Source organism: Erpetoichthys calabaricus, chromosome 2 (genome assembly GCF_900747795.2).
Source record: "Erpetoichthys calabaricus chromosome 2, fErpCal1.3, whole genome shotgun sequence".
Taxonomy (NCBI): Eukaryota; Metazoa; Chordata; class Cladistia; order Polypteriformes; family Polypteridae; genus Erpetoichthys; species Erpetoichthys calabaricus.
This window is the reverse complement of record NC_041395.2, coordinates 229,944,287-229,961,724: the sequence shown is the minus strand read 5'-3', so window position 1 is coordinate 229,961,724 and position 17,438 is coordinate 229,944,287. Positions and strand designations below refer to the sequence as shown.

Sequence of the window (17,438 nt, the reverse complement as noted above, 5' to 3'; positions counted from 1 at the left end):
GAGGTTATAATTTGCCAAAAAACACATTGACTGGCCTAAAGATAAATGGCGCAACATTTTGTGGACTGATGAAAGCAAGATTGTTCTTTTTGGCGTCTAGGGACCACAGACAATTTGTCAGACGACCCCTAAACACTGAATTCAAAGCCATAGTACACTTTGAAGCATGGTGGTGCAAGCATCAGGATATGGGGATGTTTCTCATACTATGGTGTTGGACCTATTTACAGTATTGCATACCAGGAATCATGGATCAGTTTTGTTACCTCAAAATACATGAAAGTGATCATATTGCCTTATGCCGAAGAGGAAAATCCCTTGAAATGGGTGTTTCAACAAGACAACGACCCCAAACACACCAGTAAACGAGCAACATCTTGGTTCCAGACGAACAAGATTGACGTTATGGAGTAGCTAGCCCAACCTACGGACCTTAATCCAATAGAAGACTTGTGGGGTGACATCAAAAATGCAGTTTTTGAGGCAAATCCAAGAAATGAAGAAGAATTGTACAATGTAGTCCAATCATCCTGGGCTGGAATACCTGTTCACAGGTGCCAGAAGTTGGTTGACTCCTCGCAACACAGATGTGCAGCAGTTCTCAGAAACAGTGCTTATACAACTAAGTATTAGTTTAGTGTTCAAAGGAAAGCAAAATCTTAAAACAGTTTTCAGTTTATACATTGAGTGTTTGAAGAATGCAGACACTGCTATTTTTTTTTAACAGTCTAATATTCCCTTTTCTTCACTTTCTGTAAAGGAATAACACAAATTTGATACATTTTTCTTCACGTTTTGATTTGGAATAGAATGTTCAGTGTTCCCAATACATTTACATGTATGGAAATAAATGCTATTATAAGGATTTTAAGCTTTATTCACTTTATTTAAACACACTGCTATTATTCTGTACACAACTATAGATAGTAAACAGAGACTCTGCTGTCACATTCCGACTTGATCACACTGCGTCCCCCCTGACTTTTTCCTGGTACTGCAACTCGTATATGTGTCATGTTCATTTCTGATGACGTGCTCAGAAGATGCGTCAAATGAATGCTGGGAACATGTGGCAGCCATGATGCATGCGCATACGTGTTCTGAGTGTTAAGTATAAACTGGCCCTTAATGTCCTGTGATGGACAGGATCTGTTTTCTCTGATTTAGATTGACTTCACCCTCAAAGAATAAGGAAGAAAAAAAGGATGGAAAGCACGGATAATAATCCTTAAGTAATCAATGTCAACTGTAGATGTACACTTTACATTAAACTTCTTGCCATTTTTAAAATAGCAGCAGTACAGGATCAACAGGAGGAAACATCCTCTCAGCATTAACCAGAAATTATTTACTTGTGATTTCTAACAAACATTAACTCCTTTACATGCTGAATACCACTTTACAGATTCTCTACATTTTTTCCATATGTCACGAAGTGCATCCGTGTTGGGGACTGAACCTTGTGGTTTATTGTCTTGTGCCTTGGTGTTTAGGCTATGTCATCTACCCAGGCAGCAGAATGTGAAAGAACAGGAAAGAGGCCCAGTGACATTTTGTTTGTTTTAATTTTGGGCAAATCTAAACTAGTGCTTGGGATCTGCTGTTCATGGAGAACTTGATCCTCCAGTCCTTGGCAGTAATGGGTGCCTGCAGTTTCCCACCTTGGACTGGGTGATAGTTTTCTGCTGGGCTTAGTCATGTACACTCTCACAAAGGGATCATTTAGATAGGTAACCTAACTTAAAAGGCATTTTTATGAAATTGGAATATAAAGAGAAAACCTTTGTGTCACCCACATAGGAATTAAATCCAGTTCATTCAAACTGACCAGTCCAAATTCTGCAAAATTCACAATGCACATGTCTTGCTTGTTTAATACATCAGTCCATTATATCTTAATGAACAATGCTCATGTTTGTTCTGCTAACTTTACAGTATTCTAAGTCAAGCAACTCTGATGTCCTATCTGCTTAATTGCTATAAGTAATATGTAACTACTACGAAATATAAAGAAAGAAAAATGTCAGCATGGGAAATTTACATCATATATAAATATATAATATATAGGAGCCTATCCTGGCAGCAAAAATAAAACTATTCCTCTCTGGATGGAATGAATCCTATCACAGCCATGGAGTGCATACTAGTTCAAATCACTCAACGTATTCTGTTGTATGGAAATGTTGTTTTGCGGTATATTTTATTGTTGAGGTACCCCTTACCACCTGAAGGCATTTTTCAGCAATTACTGCCTGAGGAGAGAACACCAAAATAAGGCATGGTCATTTAAAAAAATAAAGCAACGAAACATTCCTTTACTTAGAAACTGCCGCCAAAATGGCAAAACAAGAAAAGTGCTTAGTGATTTTTTTTTTTCTTCTAAGTTTTGTTTTCTGATACAGTATATCTCATGTACAAGTAATGCCAGATCAGAAGCGGCAACTGTACCTGTCTATAAAGTTTTCTCTTTTCTCCCCCTCTAGTTTCACTTTGTGCATAAGTAAAGGTGAGTGTTTAAAGACCACAGACAAAGTGATTGTCTTTACATTTTGCAGTGTGTTTGGGTCACGGAGCAGCAACAGTGGTTCAAGGATTGAGTGTACAGTAAAGTATTTTTACATTTAAGTCTAAAGGACCAGTGCCTTCTCCCCACACATCCAGCACCGTCACTGCACCCCTCCCATCATTGACCAATGGCTCGCCGTCACATGTTAATGGCCCACTGGTCTGCTTTCGCTTCCCCCACCTCTACATAACATTAGTCCACAACCTCAGGCTAATGGTGTACCTTAGAAAATAATGAAGAAGCTTTTGCTGGTCAACTGTGTGATTTTCTTATCCTACCTATTTACTATATATCCTGGCCAGTTTATTCACAGTTTAAACAATAAAACATTTCAAACAAAGCTTTCTCTTGTAAATGTGTTATTTCAGACTGGTTTTTTTTTCTTCTGGTTTTCTAGTAATTTAGTTTCACAGACTGATTAAACGCTTCCAGAGTTCAATGTCCTTACTGTTTCATCCTGAACGAAGCATCACTGGGAACACAAAGAGAAAATAGTGTAAACGTTAAATACACAATTCATTTCAGCGATAGTGGCACAGGTAATCCTGTTTATGCATTTCCAATGATGTCAAAAATTGTCACATTTTAATAACACAATTATGCAACCTGGGTTAATAGAGTTTGCTTATAATTCCCCAAATGTATGTTTGTGGAGGGCATGTGTTTGAAGGTCTGTAATCTGTTAAAACCCATGTACATTTGGGAGAAATTGCAAATGTAATTAAAAAAAAAATGCTAGGATTTTAACCCAGGAGTCTGAAAGTGAGGGGCAACAGTCATGTTGTAATCATCATCAGTTAATGATCTTTTTACTTCTTATTTACACATATGTGACAATAAATTTGAACTTGAAAACTGGTGATGTACTAAATGTGCATTTTAATTCTCAAGTTAAATATTATCTCATGGGATATGTTTATTCTTATTCTTATTTGCTAATGCTGACAATGTCGTCTATCCATCCATTTTTCAAACCCAGAAAGTGCATTTTTCAGTAAATTCTTAAAATATAATAGCACAATACTATTGTGAAGTAATACAATAATCGTTGCAAAATAATATTTTCTTTTTTTTGAGCTGCATTGAGATTTTGCTGTTGTTTTTAAATAACATTCTGCTTTTAACTTAATTTCAGATTTCTACTTTGTGCAAAAAAATAGTGGCTATATTAAATTAAAATTCCATTTCTTTAAAACCAAACATTAAACTGTTTTGTCAGTGATAATAAAAAAGTTTATAGATCTCTTTTGATAGTTTGTAAAAGATTTGTACCTGTTACAGTATTCCTAAAAATAACGTTTAAGGTAAAGTGCACACTGAAACTGATGTTCTTGGCCGACAGAAAAGTTTATCATCCCTCGAAGTGAAAGGGCAAAAAAAAAATCACTGGCCTTGTCCAAAGAGTGGGAAGGCAGAGCCAAGACAACACAACGTTAATGGCCATCTGGAAAAACACAGCGCTCTTGTGTACAATAGGACGTGTCTTTCTTTATATTCATATTTATATAATATCAATGTAATTTTCTAATTGTTTAGATTATTTACAGGATGACTCTGGTGAGTTTATTATATAGCATTTCCAGACTATACTTATTTTTTGTGATCTTTCATTTTCAAGTGAACTCCAACATGCCACTGTAAAATAGCCATTAAAGAAAATTAATTTCTACTTTTCCAAAACAATCCAACGGCACTTTTCATGAGATAACAGAAGTCACTAAAAACATAGTCTCGGGAGTGCCATGGAAGTAATAATACCATGCCTACTTTAAAAAGCTGGGGCTTTTTGTCACTGGTCAACTAAAAGACTTAACAACTGGAACTTAATTACAAATTAAAACATGCAGTAATTTATTTTAGATTTTATCATAACCATTTAGTTTGTATTTGACAGAATCATATAAAGCACCAGTCATAGCTCTGAGACTATGTTGTTTGTGTTTCCATCTTTGTAAGCTATAAACCAATTTTCCTTTGAAAGACTGTTCTTGGTAAATGCAGCGCTTTGTCATATGTCCAATTTTCTATTATTGACTTGACAATGCTGAATGAAAACGGTTTTATGTTCCTAAGTCACTTGATCTCTCCCCACCGCACTATAAAGTAAATGAGGGTAGATACATTTTATGAGCAATGTATTTTAAATCATCTATACGTGTTTCTTATCTTATATCATTAGCATGACATTTTAAAAAGAATAGCATATGCTAAGCTCATTCCAGTTTGTTAATATTCTGGTGTCAGTTTTTAATAGGCCAAATGAGTGTCCTTAGTTGACCAAATGAAGATACAAGGTAATAATGAGGACAACTCAATTAAAACACAATCCAAAGGACAGTTCATTTGGGCTAGGAGTTAAGTTACCATGTGTGTTTGTTTTTCCACCACCTTTCATCCCTTTTTTGTGAAGTTCTGAATCTGGCCTGTTCTGAACTCCCCGGCCCTCAATCCTTGACTAACCTGCTCAAAACTTTCTTGATGTATTGGTACCCCTCCTGTTGAAATGAAAGACATGACAGTCAAATAGGTGATATCTTTTGCAGAAAGAGTCCCAGTGTCCCATAAACCTATACCTTTCTATCCTACTCCATGTGCTAACTGTTTCACCTCCTTGGGTGCATATGAAAATAAAAATGGGTACAATGCGGGACAAGAGCAAGACAACCCCTAAAAAGGGAATGGTTTTACAGGTGGTGGCCACAAACAATTGCTCTCTCCTTATCCTTCGTGACTGATTCTTCTCTATTTTTGCTAGTGTCTTTGTCACTACCGGTAGCATGAGGCGCTAGCTACAGCCAATTCAGGTTGCAACGGTAGTCCAGCTCCTCCAGGATGGCACAACTCCTGGTGTTTCCTCCGTTCTCTTGGGACTGTGCTCGGAAACAAAATAACCTTCTAGCAATGGCATGTATGAATGTGCCAAGGTCTTTGAGTAAATCTGGGGTGTGTTTTCAAAAAAAAAAAAATCAAAAAGACCTGAACAACATTCAATACTTGGTGAACACCTGGAAAGCATGTCATGCTGTTAACACTGTGGACCCTGAGCTTCACAATTTTGTATATCTGTATACTTGTATATAGTTGAGATGACAATAAAGTTCACTTTGACTTTGAAAATGCAGTTTAATATACAGTAGGAATGTGCAAAGTGCTAGATTTGGGCAAAAAGAACATCAATTAAAATTTTAAGATGGAGACACTATCATACAGGATGCAACCTCTGAAAAGCATTTAGGGGCTTTTGTTAACGCGTCATTTTCATTGAATAAGCAATGTAAAGAAGCACTTAAAAAGGCAAATAAAATAAAGATATCATAAAAACTGTTGAATGTAAGTCAAAGGGTGTTATGCTCAAAGTATATACAGGTAGTCCTCTGCTTACAATGGGGTTACATTCTGAAAATCAGATCGTAATTCGAATCAATTGTAAGTTGCATAACCTAACCTAAGGTATTGTACTCATCGCCTACTTATCCTACATGCACTGTAAAAGTGTATCCTTTTGCACTGCACTTACCATGACTGGCTTTCCATCTTCATGCAGGCTTATTATCTTTAATTTCTCTTCCAAACTAATGGCTTTCCTTGCCTTCTTTTCACTACCAACAGGTGTGGGCACTTGGACATTTGGAAGACATATTTGCACACTGTTCAATTGATTTTGAAAAGAAATCATAGAAAAAAATGCACACTATAACAACACGATCACTGATCTCTATAGATTGGTAGTGAGACTGAGGCACCTCAGAAGGCAGGAGTTCCTGGCAGCATCCCAACATATTGTACATATCGCTCAGCCCACAGAAACATTTGCTTGCCGCACCAACTTGAAAATGTATATTTTACACAATTTTATATAATTTCTGGTATCGCTATCGCCACCGTGACTTTGAAATATCACAAGTCGAACAATGGTAAATTGAGGACCATCTGTAATGTACTAGTAAGACCGCCGCTGGAGTCCAAAAAAGACATAGCAACACTTGAAGCTGTGTAGAAGAGAACAAACAAGTGCATCCCAGGACTTAAGGACATGTCCTACTCTGACAGACTTGGAGAATTAAACCTGTTTTATCAAGGCATTGATAAAGTACATCCAGCAACATTCTTTTGGAGTAAGGGTGAATCACGTACTCGAGGTCATCAGTGGAAATTAAAACTAAAGCCAGGAAGCATTTCTTTATGCAAAGAGTTGTGGGAATCTGGAACAAACTACTGAGACATGGAGTTAAAGCAGAAACCTTGACCTCATTTAAGAAGAATCTGGAAGAGAGATTGGGACAGCTTAACTATTAGCTAAACAAATGGATTTTGCAAACTGAATGGTCTCTTGTTTGTCACATTTCTTATGTTCCATATGTTACTGAAATGTTTTTATTTAATTGCATCATTTGCTATTTCTTTCTTACAAAGCTGACTACTGGATAGTGATTGTTTACCCCAGAAGGTGATGCTGAAATCTAAAAATAAGCAGAACGGTCCATAAAATGTTATTTTATACAGAATAAATAATATGAAGAAGGAAGAAAGAAAAAATCCTTTAGGGATTAATCTCATTTGAGTTTAATACTAATATGCATTTGTGCCTTCACATTTCTAGAAGGTTGGGCTGTGATCATCTGCCCTTATGTGAAGCTCAACATTAGACCTGAGTCCTCCTGATTTTGCTGATCTGCTGCTGCCATGGAAACACTTGCCAAATGTTGTTTGGTCTGATTATGCAAGAGGATTGGCTTCACATTCTAACTGTAGGGAGCCACATAAACCACCATTCTATCCCTTTGAGGGAAGGTTGCTTGATCAGTCACCTGAAAACCTGAAGCTAACTGCAGAGTGTAAGCTTTGCTAAAACATCCAAAACAGCCGCCTGATGAAAACTGCCAACTAGTCACTGGATCATGTGAGCACTATGCCTTCTGTGATGTTTTCCATCAAAGCAACAGCAAAAACAAAAGGGATACCCTGACAAAGATTGGACTTTCCCATGAACTTGCTGGACAAGTAAATAGCCAGTGTATTGAACAACTTTTTTCAGGGATGAAGAAAAAAATATATATTTTTTATGTGTTCTCACCCTTTGCACAGCTCAGTTGAAAGTCGCAGAGTGCTGGAACATTACAGAAAGATGGTGCAGAAAGATTCTGAATTGCATTTGAGTTCCAATGGAAGGGTGGTGCTGGGTAATATTTTAAGTCAGCAAATGATACAACCTGAGTGTTTGTATTCATCTTGACAGTTTTTGCTCATTTTTGCTACCAGTGCAGGAACCCCAACCTGACCACACCTGACTAATTCTTAATGCTGAGCTATAAATACATTATTTGTAATTCCTTTAATAGACTCATTATAAGATGAATTGGGTCACATTTTGCAGATGCTGAAACCACAGGAAAGGGAACTACATTTCTTAGATTATTTTTTACAGAGAGGAGAATTGCACCTTGACAAGTTTTCGGGATAAAATGTTAAATGAAGAAAATTGTTTGGGGGGTTTTCTTATAGGTTTCTCATTTTTCTTTTATTTTTCTGTGGCTCAGTCTTTATAAAAATGACATATAAACAATGACCAGGGCCGTCTTTTAACAGCATTATAGGCCACCCGGCAAAGCAGTGCACTGGGGCCCCTACCTACACACCCACTCACAGGAATAAAAATGTAAATGTTCGATAAAATTAAACATATATTTATTGTATTGGTACTTCCAACAAAATCAGTGTTTAAACATTAAAAAAAAACAGAGTAATCAACACAAACATTTGAACAATATAACATGAGCTTTGAAAAACACAAATTTCAACATGTAAATGATGCTCAATTGGTAAACCATAAAGACAGAGATGTCACAGTATGAAATTACTATGAATTACTTATTAATCAAGTGTTCAACACAAACATTTACGAAATTTCTTTACAGGGATTTTGAGCTGAAGTGATGTCAACATACTGCAGTGGGTTGGCACCCTGCCCAGGATTAGTTCCTGCCTTCTGCTCTGTGTTGGCTGGGATTGGCTCCAGCAGACCCCTGTGGCCGTGTTCGGATACAGCAGGTTGGAAAGTGGATGGATGGATGATGTCAACATATATGCTGTTACATTATGTAGTGCGTGAGATCCGTACACATACATGCACGTGAGGCAGCAGAGGTGACCGTGATACTAAATCAGGTGAATGCCAATGTCCACTTGTAACACAATAACAAATATTTACCGTTTAGTATAGTATTTATTTATTGAGAGCAGGGCACGACTTGCATAGATTAGCATGGGGCTCCTGGGCAACTGTCCAGCATGCCCATGTGTTAAGATGGCCCTGACAATGACAACATTTTCTGAAGTAACTGATTTGAATGCAGTCCACATCCATATAAATGTATTTAATTGTCATTTACTATATTGTTTATAATGAACATGAAAACTGAGACATGGGTGTTTACTTTGGACAGTTCTCTACCAGCCCATTGTGTTAATTTGTTCTTATTTATTTACATTCAAGAGGTTCAGTTTCACTGCCCATTATGGTTCTGTTTACACCCTGTTGCTTTTCATGTGGCTGTACTGTTACTAGCCTGTTAAACTCATCATTCACAGAAACCTTGCTCAGATTATATTTCCTTGATCATGGAGGGAGTTTGGAGCAGGGGACATTGAGGTTTGTTGTCCTGGTTTCATTTTTTTCTGTCCACATTCTTTTTAACATGTTTTCAATATATGAAAATTTATCATTTTTTTCCCCAGAAGGGCTTACCAATACAATGTCAGGTTTATGCACTGGTACAGCATGATGCCACACCCACCACACAATGAAATAGCTCAGGATCCTGGTTGACAACCCCGCCAGGCAGACATGCGGTCCAGTCCCACCCTCCAGAAATGACCCTCTATCTGCTGCAGGCAGGTGTTATGTGGGTGTCCCCTTGGCCTGGTCCAGCCGCTCGGGTCATCAACAATGAGGATCCTGTGAGCCAGATCGCCCTCAAGGAATTGCGCCACATTGGTGTAGTGCCATAAGTGATACTCCCTTACAATGCAGGTAATGTGCCCCATTCAGGACTCCATGTGCAACCGCTCATTCAACACAAAGTCAAACTAGTGGTACCCAAGCATTCTCCAAAGAGACATAGTACCGAAGGAGTCCAGCCTTCGTCTCAGGTCACTGGATAGCATCCATGTCTCACAACAATATAGCAAGACAGGAAGCACCAGGACTCTAAAGACTTGGACCTTCGTCCTTTAGCATAGATATCGGGAGGGCCGTGCACCCCTTTCCAGCGACCTCAAGACCCCCCATGCTCTCCCAATCCATCTACTGACTTCAGATGAAGAGTCACCAGAGACTTGAATGTCACTACTGAGATAAGTAAACCTCTCGACAAGGTCAACACTCTCTCTGCAAACAGACACACTGCTGATGGCTGTGCCTTAGAGGTCATTCTTTGCCAACAGATGCCCCACAACCCTGCCCAAAACCCAGTCCATACAAGCATTGAACAAAGTAGGAGTAAGAAGACACCCCTGATGAACTCCAGAATCAACTGGGAAAAACACAGAGGTTCTGCCTCCACTGTGCACAGCACTCAGAGTACCAGAATACAGGCTGGTCTTGATATCCAGCAACCTCAAGGGGATCCCGCAATGTCTCAGGATGTCCCACAGGGCAGCACGATCAACTGAGTTGAATGCATGTATGAAAATCGACAAAGGCTGCAAAGAAACTGTCAATATTCGCATTTGCGCTCCATGAGAACCCTCAGTGCCAGAATGCAGTCGATGGTAGACTTCATAGACCAATACAAGGACACTCTTAAAAATACTGGTTCTTTAATGGGTTTTGTGGTTCTTAGTAGTACTATTGCTTGACAAAGCACTGTTTAATGGTGGGACGGTATCTTTGCATATGAAGTTGTTTATTTCGGCTTTGAAAAATTTTCTAATACGTGGAAAAAAAAACTGAAATCTTTAATGTATGGTAGGCTACCTAGCAGGACACTAACAGATTAAGAAACCTGAGCTTAGCCTGGACTTAACCATCTATTCATGGCTATTTACTGTATGGAGACTGTTACCAGTCTAAATAAATTAAGGCTCTTTCTGGAGCCTTCATGTGGATGGGTTTCCCTATAGCATGGCTCTGTAAGACCCACTTATTTTTTAAGAGTGGACCTTCAAACAGTTGCGGTGTATTTGATTTGATGGTGGGTTGCTTCTTTTTCAGTTAAATTTAAATTCACATCATATTATTGTGTTTTTATGTTACCTTTGGTGACACCAAATTTAATTATAAAGACATCTTTATCCAAGCTCCGGTTTCCCCTGAAAGACAAAGTAAGAATTGGTCCAAGATCACCATAATATATTGACTTCATGCAATGGCATAGTGGATTGACATTATTCTGTTGAAAGTTATTCAACATGTATTGATAAACTTTACTCTACAATATTATAAAATACTTGAACATGTATCATGTACATTCAATTTAATTCATTTCCACTTTCCTATAAACTACCTAACTTCTAAAGCTAAAAACGTTGCCCAAATTAATGTTGTAACACACTGGTGAGGCCTCATCTTGACTACTGTGTGCAGTTTTGGTCTCCAGGCTACAAAAAAGACATAGCAACACTAGGAAAAAGACCAAAGAAGAGCAATTAGGCTGATTCCAGGGCTAAATGGGATGAATTATGAGGAAAGATTAAAAGAGCTGAGCCTTTTCAGTTATAGAAACAGGAGATTAAGAGAAGATTTATCTGAAATTAAGATCTGAACTTCCTCACTCATGCGCCAGCCTCCGTTTGAGTCACTCTACCTCTCGCCACATGTTGGAGCATACCTTGCCTCCGCTTAGCTAGTGATACTGGTTTGTTCAAGAGACATTATCATCTACAGATTGTTAAGGATTAACGTTTGACGGTTTTGAGAGAGAGAGAGATCACAGCTACGTGTATTTTAGAGGGTAGCAGCTGATTGCCAGAGATATCACGGCCATGTGCTTTTCTCCCCACATGAGCTGAACACGATCAGATACAATGCCAACGTTTGACACTGGAGCATACCTACCTTCCGCTTGGCCAGAATTGCATTTTTTTTTAATTGATTTTTAAAGTTTGCCCTGATTCACTACTATGTAGGTGGATCTACGAGGGACAGCTAGTATGTTATTACAAATTGTGCTCATTTGGTGTAATAATATTAAGGTTATGTACAGTGGTTACATTTGAAGTTCTTTTGAATTATTTTCCTTATTCTCATTAAAATAGGACTTGATCTTTGTTTAAGGCTTAATGAAGTGAAAAATATCCAGTAAAGAATTAAATAGATAACAGGCTTTTTGTATTTTTGATTATTCTAAAATTACAGAATGTATTGGACAATGAGAAAACAGGTTAGATTTCTTGAAAGTTTGTTTTTTTTGTTGTTATGTCTTACAGGAGTATGCTGTCTTGAGGGCTGCAGTAAAATGGTGTGAAGCAAACAGGAACACAGTATATTCAAAGGCAGAGTTAACCCTGCCAGCTGATAAGAAAGAACAAATGAATACACTCAGTGGTGTTAAAAAACAGGCCTTTACTTAATCAGGAGGAATGGCAACTAGTTGTTGATCCCTGTTCCTTTTTTTTTTCCAATACCAGTCAGACCATAAAGCGTTCTGTGCTGAATGTATTGATGCAACAAAGTTATAAAACGTACAGTTATTCAAAGTTGAATTGACATTAAATTTTGTCTTGTTCCTATTTTGCCCTTTTGACCTGTTTCCAGTTTTGATTTTGCATAAATATTTCTTCTGTACCGTTGCCAGTTAACATATAATGTATGTAACATAGTTATAAAGATATCTTTTTGTGATATTTTAAGGTCAAGCTTTTCATGTATCATTGAGATAAGTCACTATAACCGTGTCACTGACTCCTTCTTTGACTGTTCCCTTTATCAAACTAGACACAGTACTTCTACAAATCAGGTTAGAGAAAACCAGTTACTCATACTTACTGCCTCAGTAAATAAGGAGGTTGCCTTTTCCAGCACTACGTTCACTTATGTAATATTGATGATTTTGCTGTAAATCAAACTGAGCAAAATTCATGTTTCTGCATGTATGCATTTTTACATTTTAACTTGAGGTGTTTCTCTTCAACCATGCTTATCTCTTCTTCTTTCGGCTTATCCTGTTTAGGGGTCACCACAGTGTATCATCTGCTTCCATATCCTCCTGTCCTCTGCATCTTGCTCTGTCACACCCATCACCTTCATGTCCTCTCTCACCACATCCATAAACCTTCCTCTTTTCCTCTTGCTTGCCAGCTCCATCCCCAGCATCCTTCTCCCAATATACCCAGCATATCTCCTTTGCACATGTCCAAACCAATGCCCTAATAATCTAAATTGGCCAAATAGTGCTAAAGATCTGCCTCCTTCCCATGTTACTCTGAAAAAGAGGCCTGAACAGATACCTTATGACTGTCATTTATACTGTGGTTCAGATCACATTATGTTTATCTTTAAAAACTTGACACAGTAGTCTTAGTGGAGTCATTCCAGCAGGAACTCCATTGTGTGGCATAATTGTACTACAAAGGCATGCCAGCTTACTACAGATGAACAGATTGATACTAAAATAATTGATACTTTGACGCTTAAACGGTACACATTTGTTATCGTCTACCACTACAAAACATCAAATTCAACTGTTTCTGTAAGATACTCTAACAAGGTTCTTGTAAAGACATAGAATGTACTACAGCGCTTTCTGCCCACTCGTAGTGGGATGAGCTGTCTGAACAGAAACACTGTAACACAAGAGTCCCATAAACCCACACTCATCTCAAAAACAGACTGAGTACAACACAGAAAGTGTATGCATAATATAGAGCTCACTAACAGAAAAAAAAAGTACAGCACAGTGCAATATTCGTGAGAAGAAGGTTCAGTGGTTCCAATATGAGCAACCTCTTTAAACATTGAAAAAGCACACAAAGAACTGAGAAAGCATCAAAAAGATGGTGAGGTAGCTGCACCCATGACCAGGTGGGGATGTTGCAGGAGAGTTTTCAAAGAGGCACAAGACATTGTCCAGGTAGTTCTGCTGCTACCAGGGTTGAGCTTTCTGGAGGTGTTTTACTTGAATTTAACATTTGCCATTTACCACTGTTTAATAATTATGAATCATACAGGCAGCTGTTAGTATAATGGAGGAGACATGACATAATAGTGTAGGGCATCACTGTCAGAGGCTTTTGTTATATAGGTTCTGACCGTGGTTTTAGTTTTGGGAGGTTTTTTTTTTTTTTTGTCTTTTAATTAGCAAAGTGCAGTTGACATAATAACCAATATGTATAACTGAACATATTAAACAGTTGACAAAATACTGGTTAAATGTTCCTAACAATGAAAGCTTTCTCTGAAAGTAATCTTTTCTTCTGAAAAATAAGTGACCCAGTAAATGTAAATAAAAATATTCATTATTGTGAGGTTTTAGTGTGTCTAACTGCATTTTAACTGCATTACTAACAATCTCTAGAGTTTTAAAATATATTTTTCAAACTTAAGTATTTTGGATGATATTTTGGTGCAGTGGTAGCACTGATGCCTCGCAAGCAAGGATACTGGGGTTCAACTCCCTGCTGCTCCCTACATGGAGTTTGCATGTTCACTGCATGAGTGTCCTTGGCGTGCTCTGGTCCAAAAGAATAAGTGGATGGGCATTGCTAAACTGGCGCTGCTGTGTGTGTGTGTTCTCGCCAAGTACACCCTTATCCACGGACTGCTCCTGCCTTGTACCTGCAGAGGCAAAAAGGATTAAGCCAGAAAATATTAGCATGCTATTTATTCTGAAAACAAATCAGAAACTTAAAAATGGCACTAATATGGAAAGATCTTTCTCCATAAAACAGAAGGACAGAAGCACTATAACAGAAAATGCAAATGTGGGAATGTTATTTCTTTTATGTAAACATTACAGTTTTGAGGGGGATCAGTTTGATAAAAATGATTGCCTTGTTTGCACGTAATAACCAAGCTACAAAGACTTTTTTGTAAATGTGTTTGTATGTTTTACGTTGTCCTATTTATATTTGTTTTATAACAAATTTGTAATGGTTGTCTTGATATTGTGTCCTGGTAGTCAGTCAGTCATCATCCAACCCAAATCATATACCCAAATCATATATTAATTTAAAAAAAATACTCAATATAGGTATTGGACGTAGTGATACTTAAAATGCTTGTTTCACTATCGATTTTATAAATATATGTATCGCTCATCCCTACTGACTACCTGAAATGACTTCATAGGATGTGAAGAATTTATATAGCAAGCTGTTAAACTGGTTACTTGAAGTACAGTTGTAAAAAAGTAAAAAGTCTGTCATGAACTTAGCTCAGCACATTGAAAGGTATACCTATTGATAAACTGTTGATATTTTATTAAGTTTTTTAGATAGGCTAAATAATATTACTGTGAGCTAAATATGCATCATGAAACAGCTTTTTACACCTCAAGTGGCATACGATGGACAGTGAGAATGAACACCTATATCGTGTATCGACATGTATTTAAAAGTTAGCCTGTGGTTTTCCTCATTTTTTTTCTAAATGATCCCAGGATTTCAGGTAACGGAGTTATAGTGCTGGGAAGCAGCGTACACCAGCGCCAGTTTATGTGAATTTTCAAATTCCCTGGCGTGGACGTTTCTGCTTGAACGTGTCAGTGGAAGAAAATGCGTGATGTACTGAAAATATGGGGGGTGTACAAGTAATTAACTGGACAGGATTAAACGCGTGGCGTGCTGGGGAATATGGGCTGAGCTAAACGTTTAGCTGTGCCCAGGTTTACGTACGCTCTATTCCACATGCTGCCTAGGACCTGATCGTGTAGTGCATGGCAATGGCCCGCGACAACTTAACAGTACAGTGCACTCCGTGCCCTAACTGCAGTTGCGAAGACGGCTGCATTGCCGATCCTTTGGGACTTTCACCTTCTTTTCTTTTCACCGTGGAAATATTCTTTAACCCTTTTGCTGTATAAAATACTATTATTGAAAAACAAACATTGAAAATGTTCTTTAGCTCTAGCAGAGAGCAGCGTATACGGTAACCAACCAAACGAGATGTTTAAATATCCCTGCTTCCAACGGTTTTGCTCTTTGTTTTAAAGTGAAATTTCAATTGATTGGAATAATTCGAGGACAGTTTTATGAGAAGTTATGCATGAAAATAGAGATATATTCGTTATAAAGAAATACCAAATTGATCCAAATAAATGAACGCGATGAGTGTGCGGTCTACAGCGCGGCACGATAGACTGGGACTGCTGCCCGGTTGCTCCAGTAGGACGGCCCCGGCGGTAACTGTGTGACGTTTGTACGGCCGTTCCCCTTACGTTCAGTTGGTTTTCCACCGTTTAGGTTAAGGTCAAGCTTGTTCCACCATACACCTACGGCCAATCCTGAATCCCTCCGTTGCGCCCAGTGTTGTTGGGAGAGGCTCCGGTCCCGGCGACCTTTATTTAAATAAAGCGACTGCAAAACAAGTTTTAGCCAGTGTATACTGTAGTGATTTAATTGTGAACCTGTGTGCCTCAGGGTCGATATGTGCGTTTGAAACTGAAACTTTTTAAAAAATACTTTAATCATTGGCCGTTCAACACTTTATTTTGTTATAGTGTTGATCAGTTGGTAAAAATCCACAAAATAAAACATGAAAGTAACATTTATTTTAATTAACTCTCCAAAACTTTATATTACAGCAGTAAAAAATGCAAATTAATTTGTCCTTAGAGATTAAGGTTCTTGACGTAACGAATTTAAGAGCATACCAACCTTATCCCTTAATATGTTATTATAAAAACCATACCCAGTAAACCACGTTTAATGTCCAGTTTCAGATGGCCATCTTTTCATTCAGCACAGCGCGCTCCCGGACTCTGATTTGCACTAATTTATGGGAGGCTTGCGTATATGTCTGTGGAATAGTCCTCACTCGTAGCGTCTTAACGATCAGAAAACTCTCCAAAATCACCACCAACCAGTTCTTCTGTGACCCATGCGACTGACGTTCTGATCTGCCTCGTCTTTAAGACGATCTTTTCAATGTTTTCAAAGGTCACTACAGTGTCGCTAGGGTCTGCCTGATTTGTCACTGAATACGTTGTGTCCACGGATGATTCCTGCAGCATCGACTCTTGAACATCTCTGTCCCTGGTGGGACTGGCGTCCTGGAGCAATTCACAGAGCGTAGTGATATAAATCTGAGCCATTTGTAAGGTTTCCGATTTGGAGAGTTTCTTGTCACTTTCCACGGTTGGAATAACACTTCTGAGTCGATCGAAAGCGAGGTTTAAAGCGAACATCCGTCTCCTCTCTCTGGCATTGGCGGCCAAACGCCGACGTTTCTGCTCCTGAGCTGGGGCGCAGGTCAAGGAGTCGAGGTGAGAAGTTCCTTGAGTCCAGCGCTGCGCTCTGACGCTCCCACTGCGCCTCATAGTCACTATTGGCGCAAAATTTGAAGAATCTTTCAAAGAAGCCAGAGTAGAGGCGTCAATTACAGGCTGGGCTCCCGGATGACCATTTACTCCACCGCCGCTGGAGAGATCAAAGCTCTCCAGATCGGATTTATGGTTACTGCCCGAAAGCCTGAAAGCTCTGCAGCCGATGCACAGTGAAGCTGGCAGCTCGTATTCGAAACTGCCTGAGATGGGATCTTTCTGATGCATCTCTGAGAGGCGGGGGAAAAGCGAGCAATTCTATAAAGAAAAAAGTTTGTTTCTCCTTTTCTTTCTGCCAGGAGTTATTTTATCTACAAAGAGACGCGTGTGAGTATCAGGTGGGCGGAGAGATGGTCGTGTGGAGAAAGCGAATCGGACTTTTAGTTCTAACGGAT

General features: G+C 38.6%; 1 protein-coding gene across 1 annotated transcript; it reads right to left on the bottom strand.

Moving 5' to 3' along the window:
- Positions 1-16,314: 16,314 nt before the first annotated feature.
- Positions 16,315-17,271, bottom strand: LOC127526652 (neurogenin-1-like). The gene has a single exon (XM_051922595.1). The coding sequence runs from the start codon at positions 17,269-17,271 to the stop codon at positions 16,549-16,551; it is 723 nt and encodes a 240-aa protein (XP_051778555.1). The 3' UTR covers positions 16,315-16,548.
- Between the last annotated feature and the right edge of the window lie 167 nt (positions 17,272-17,438).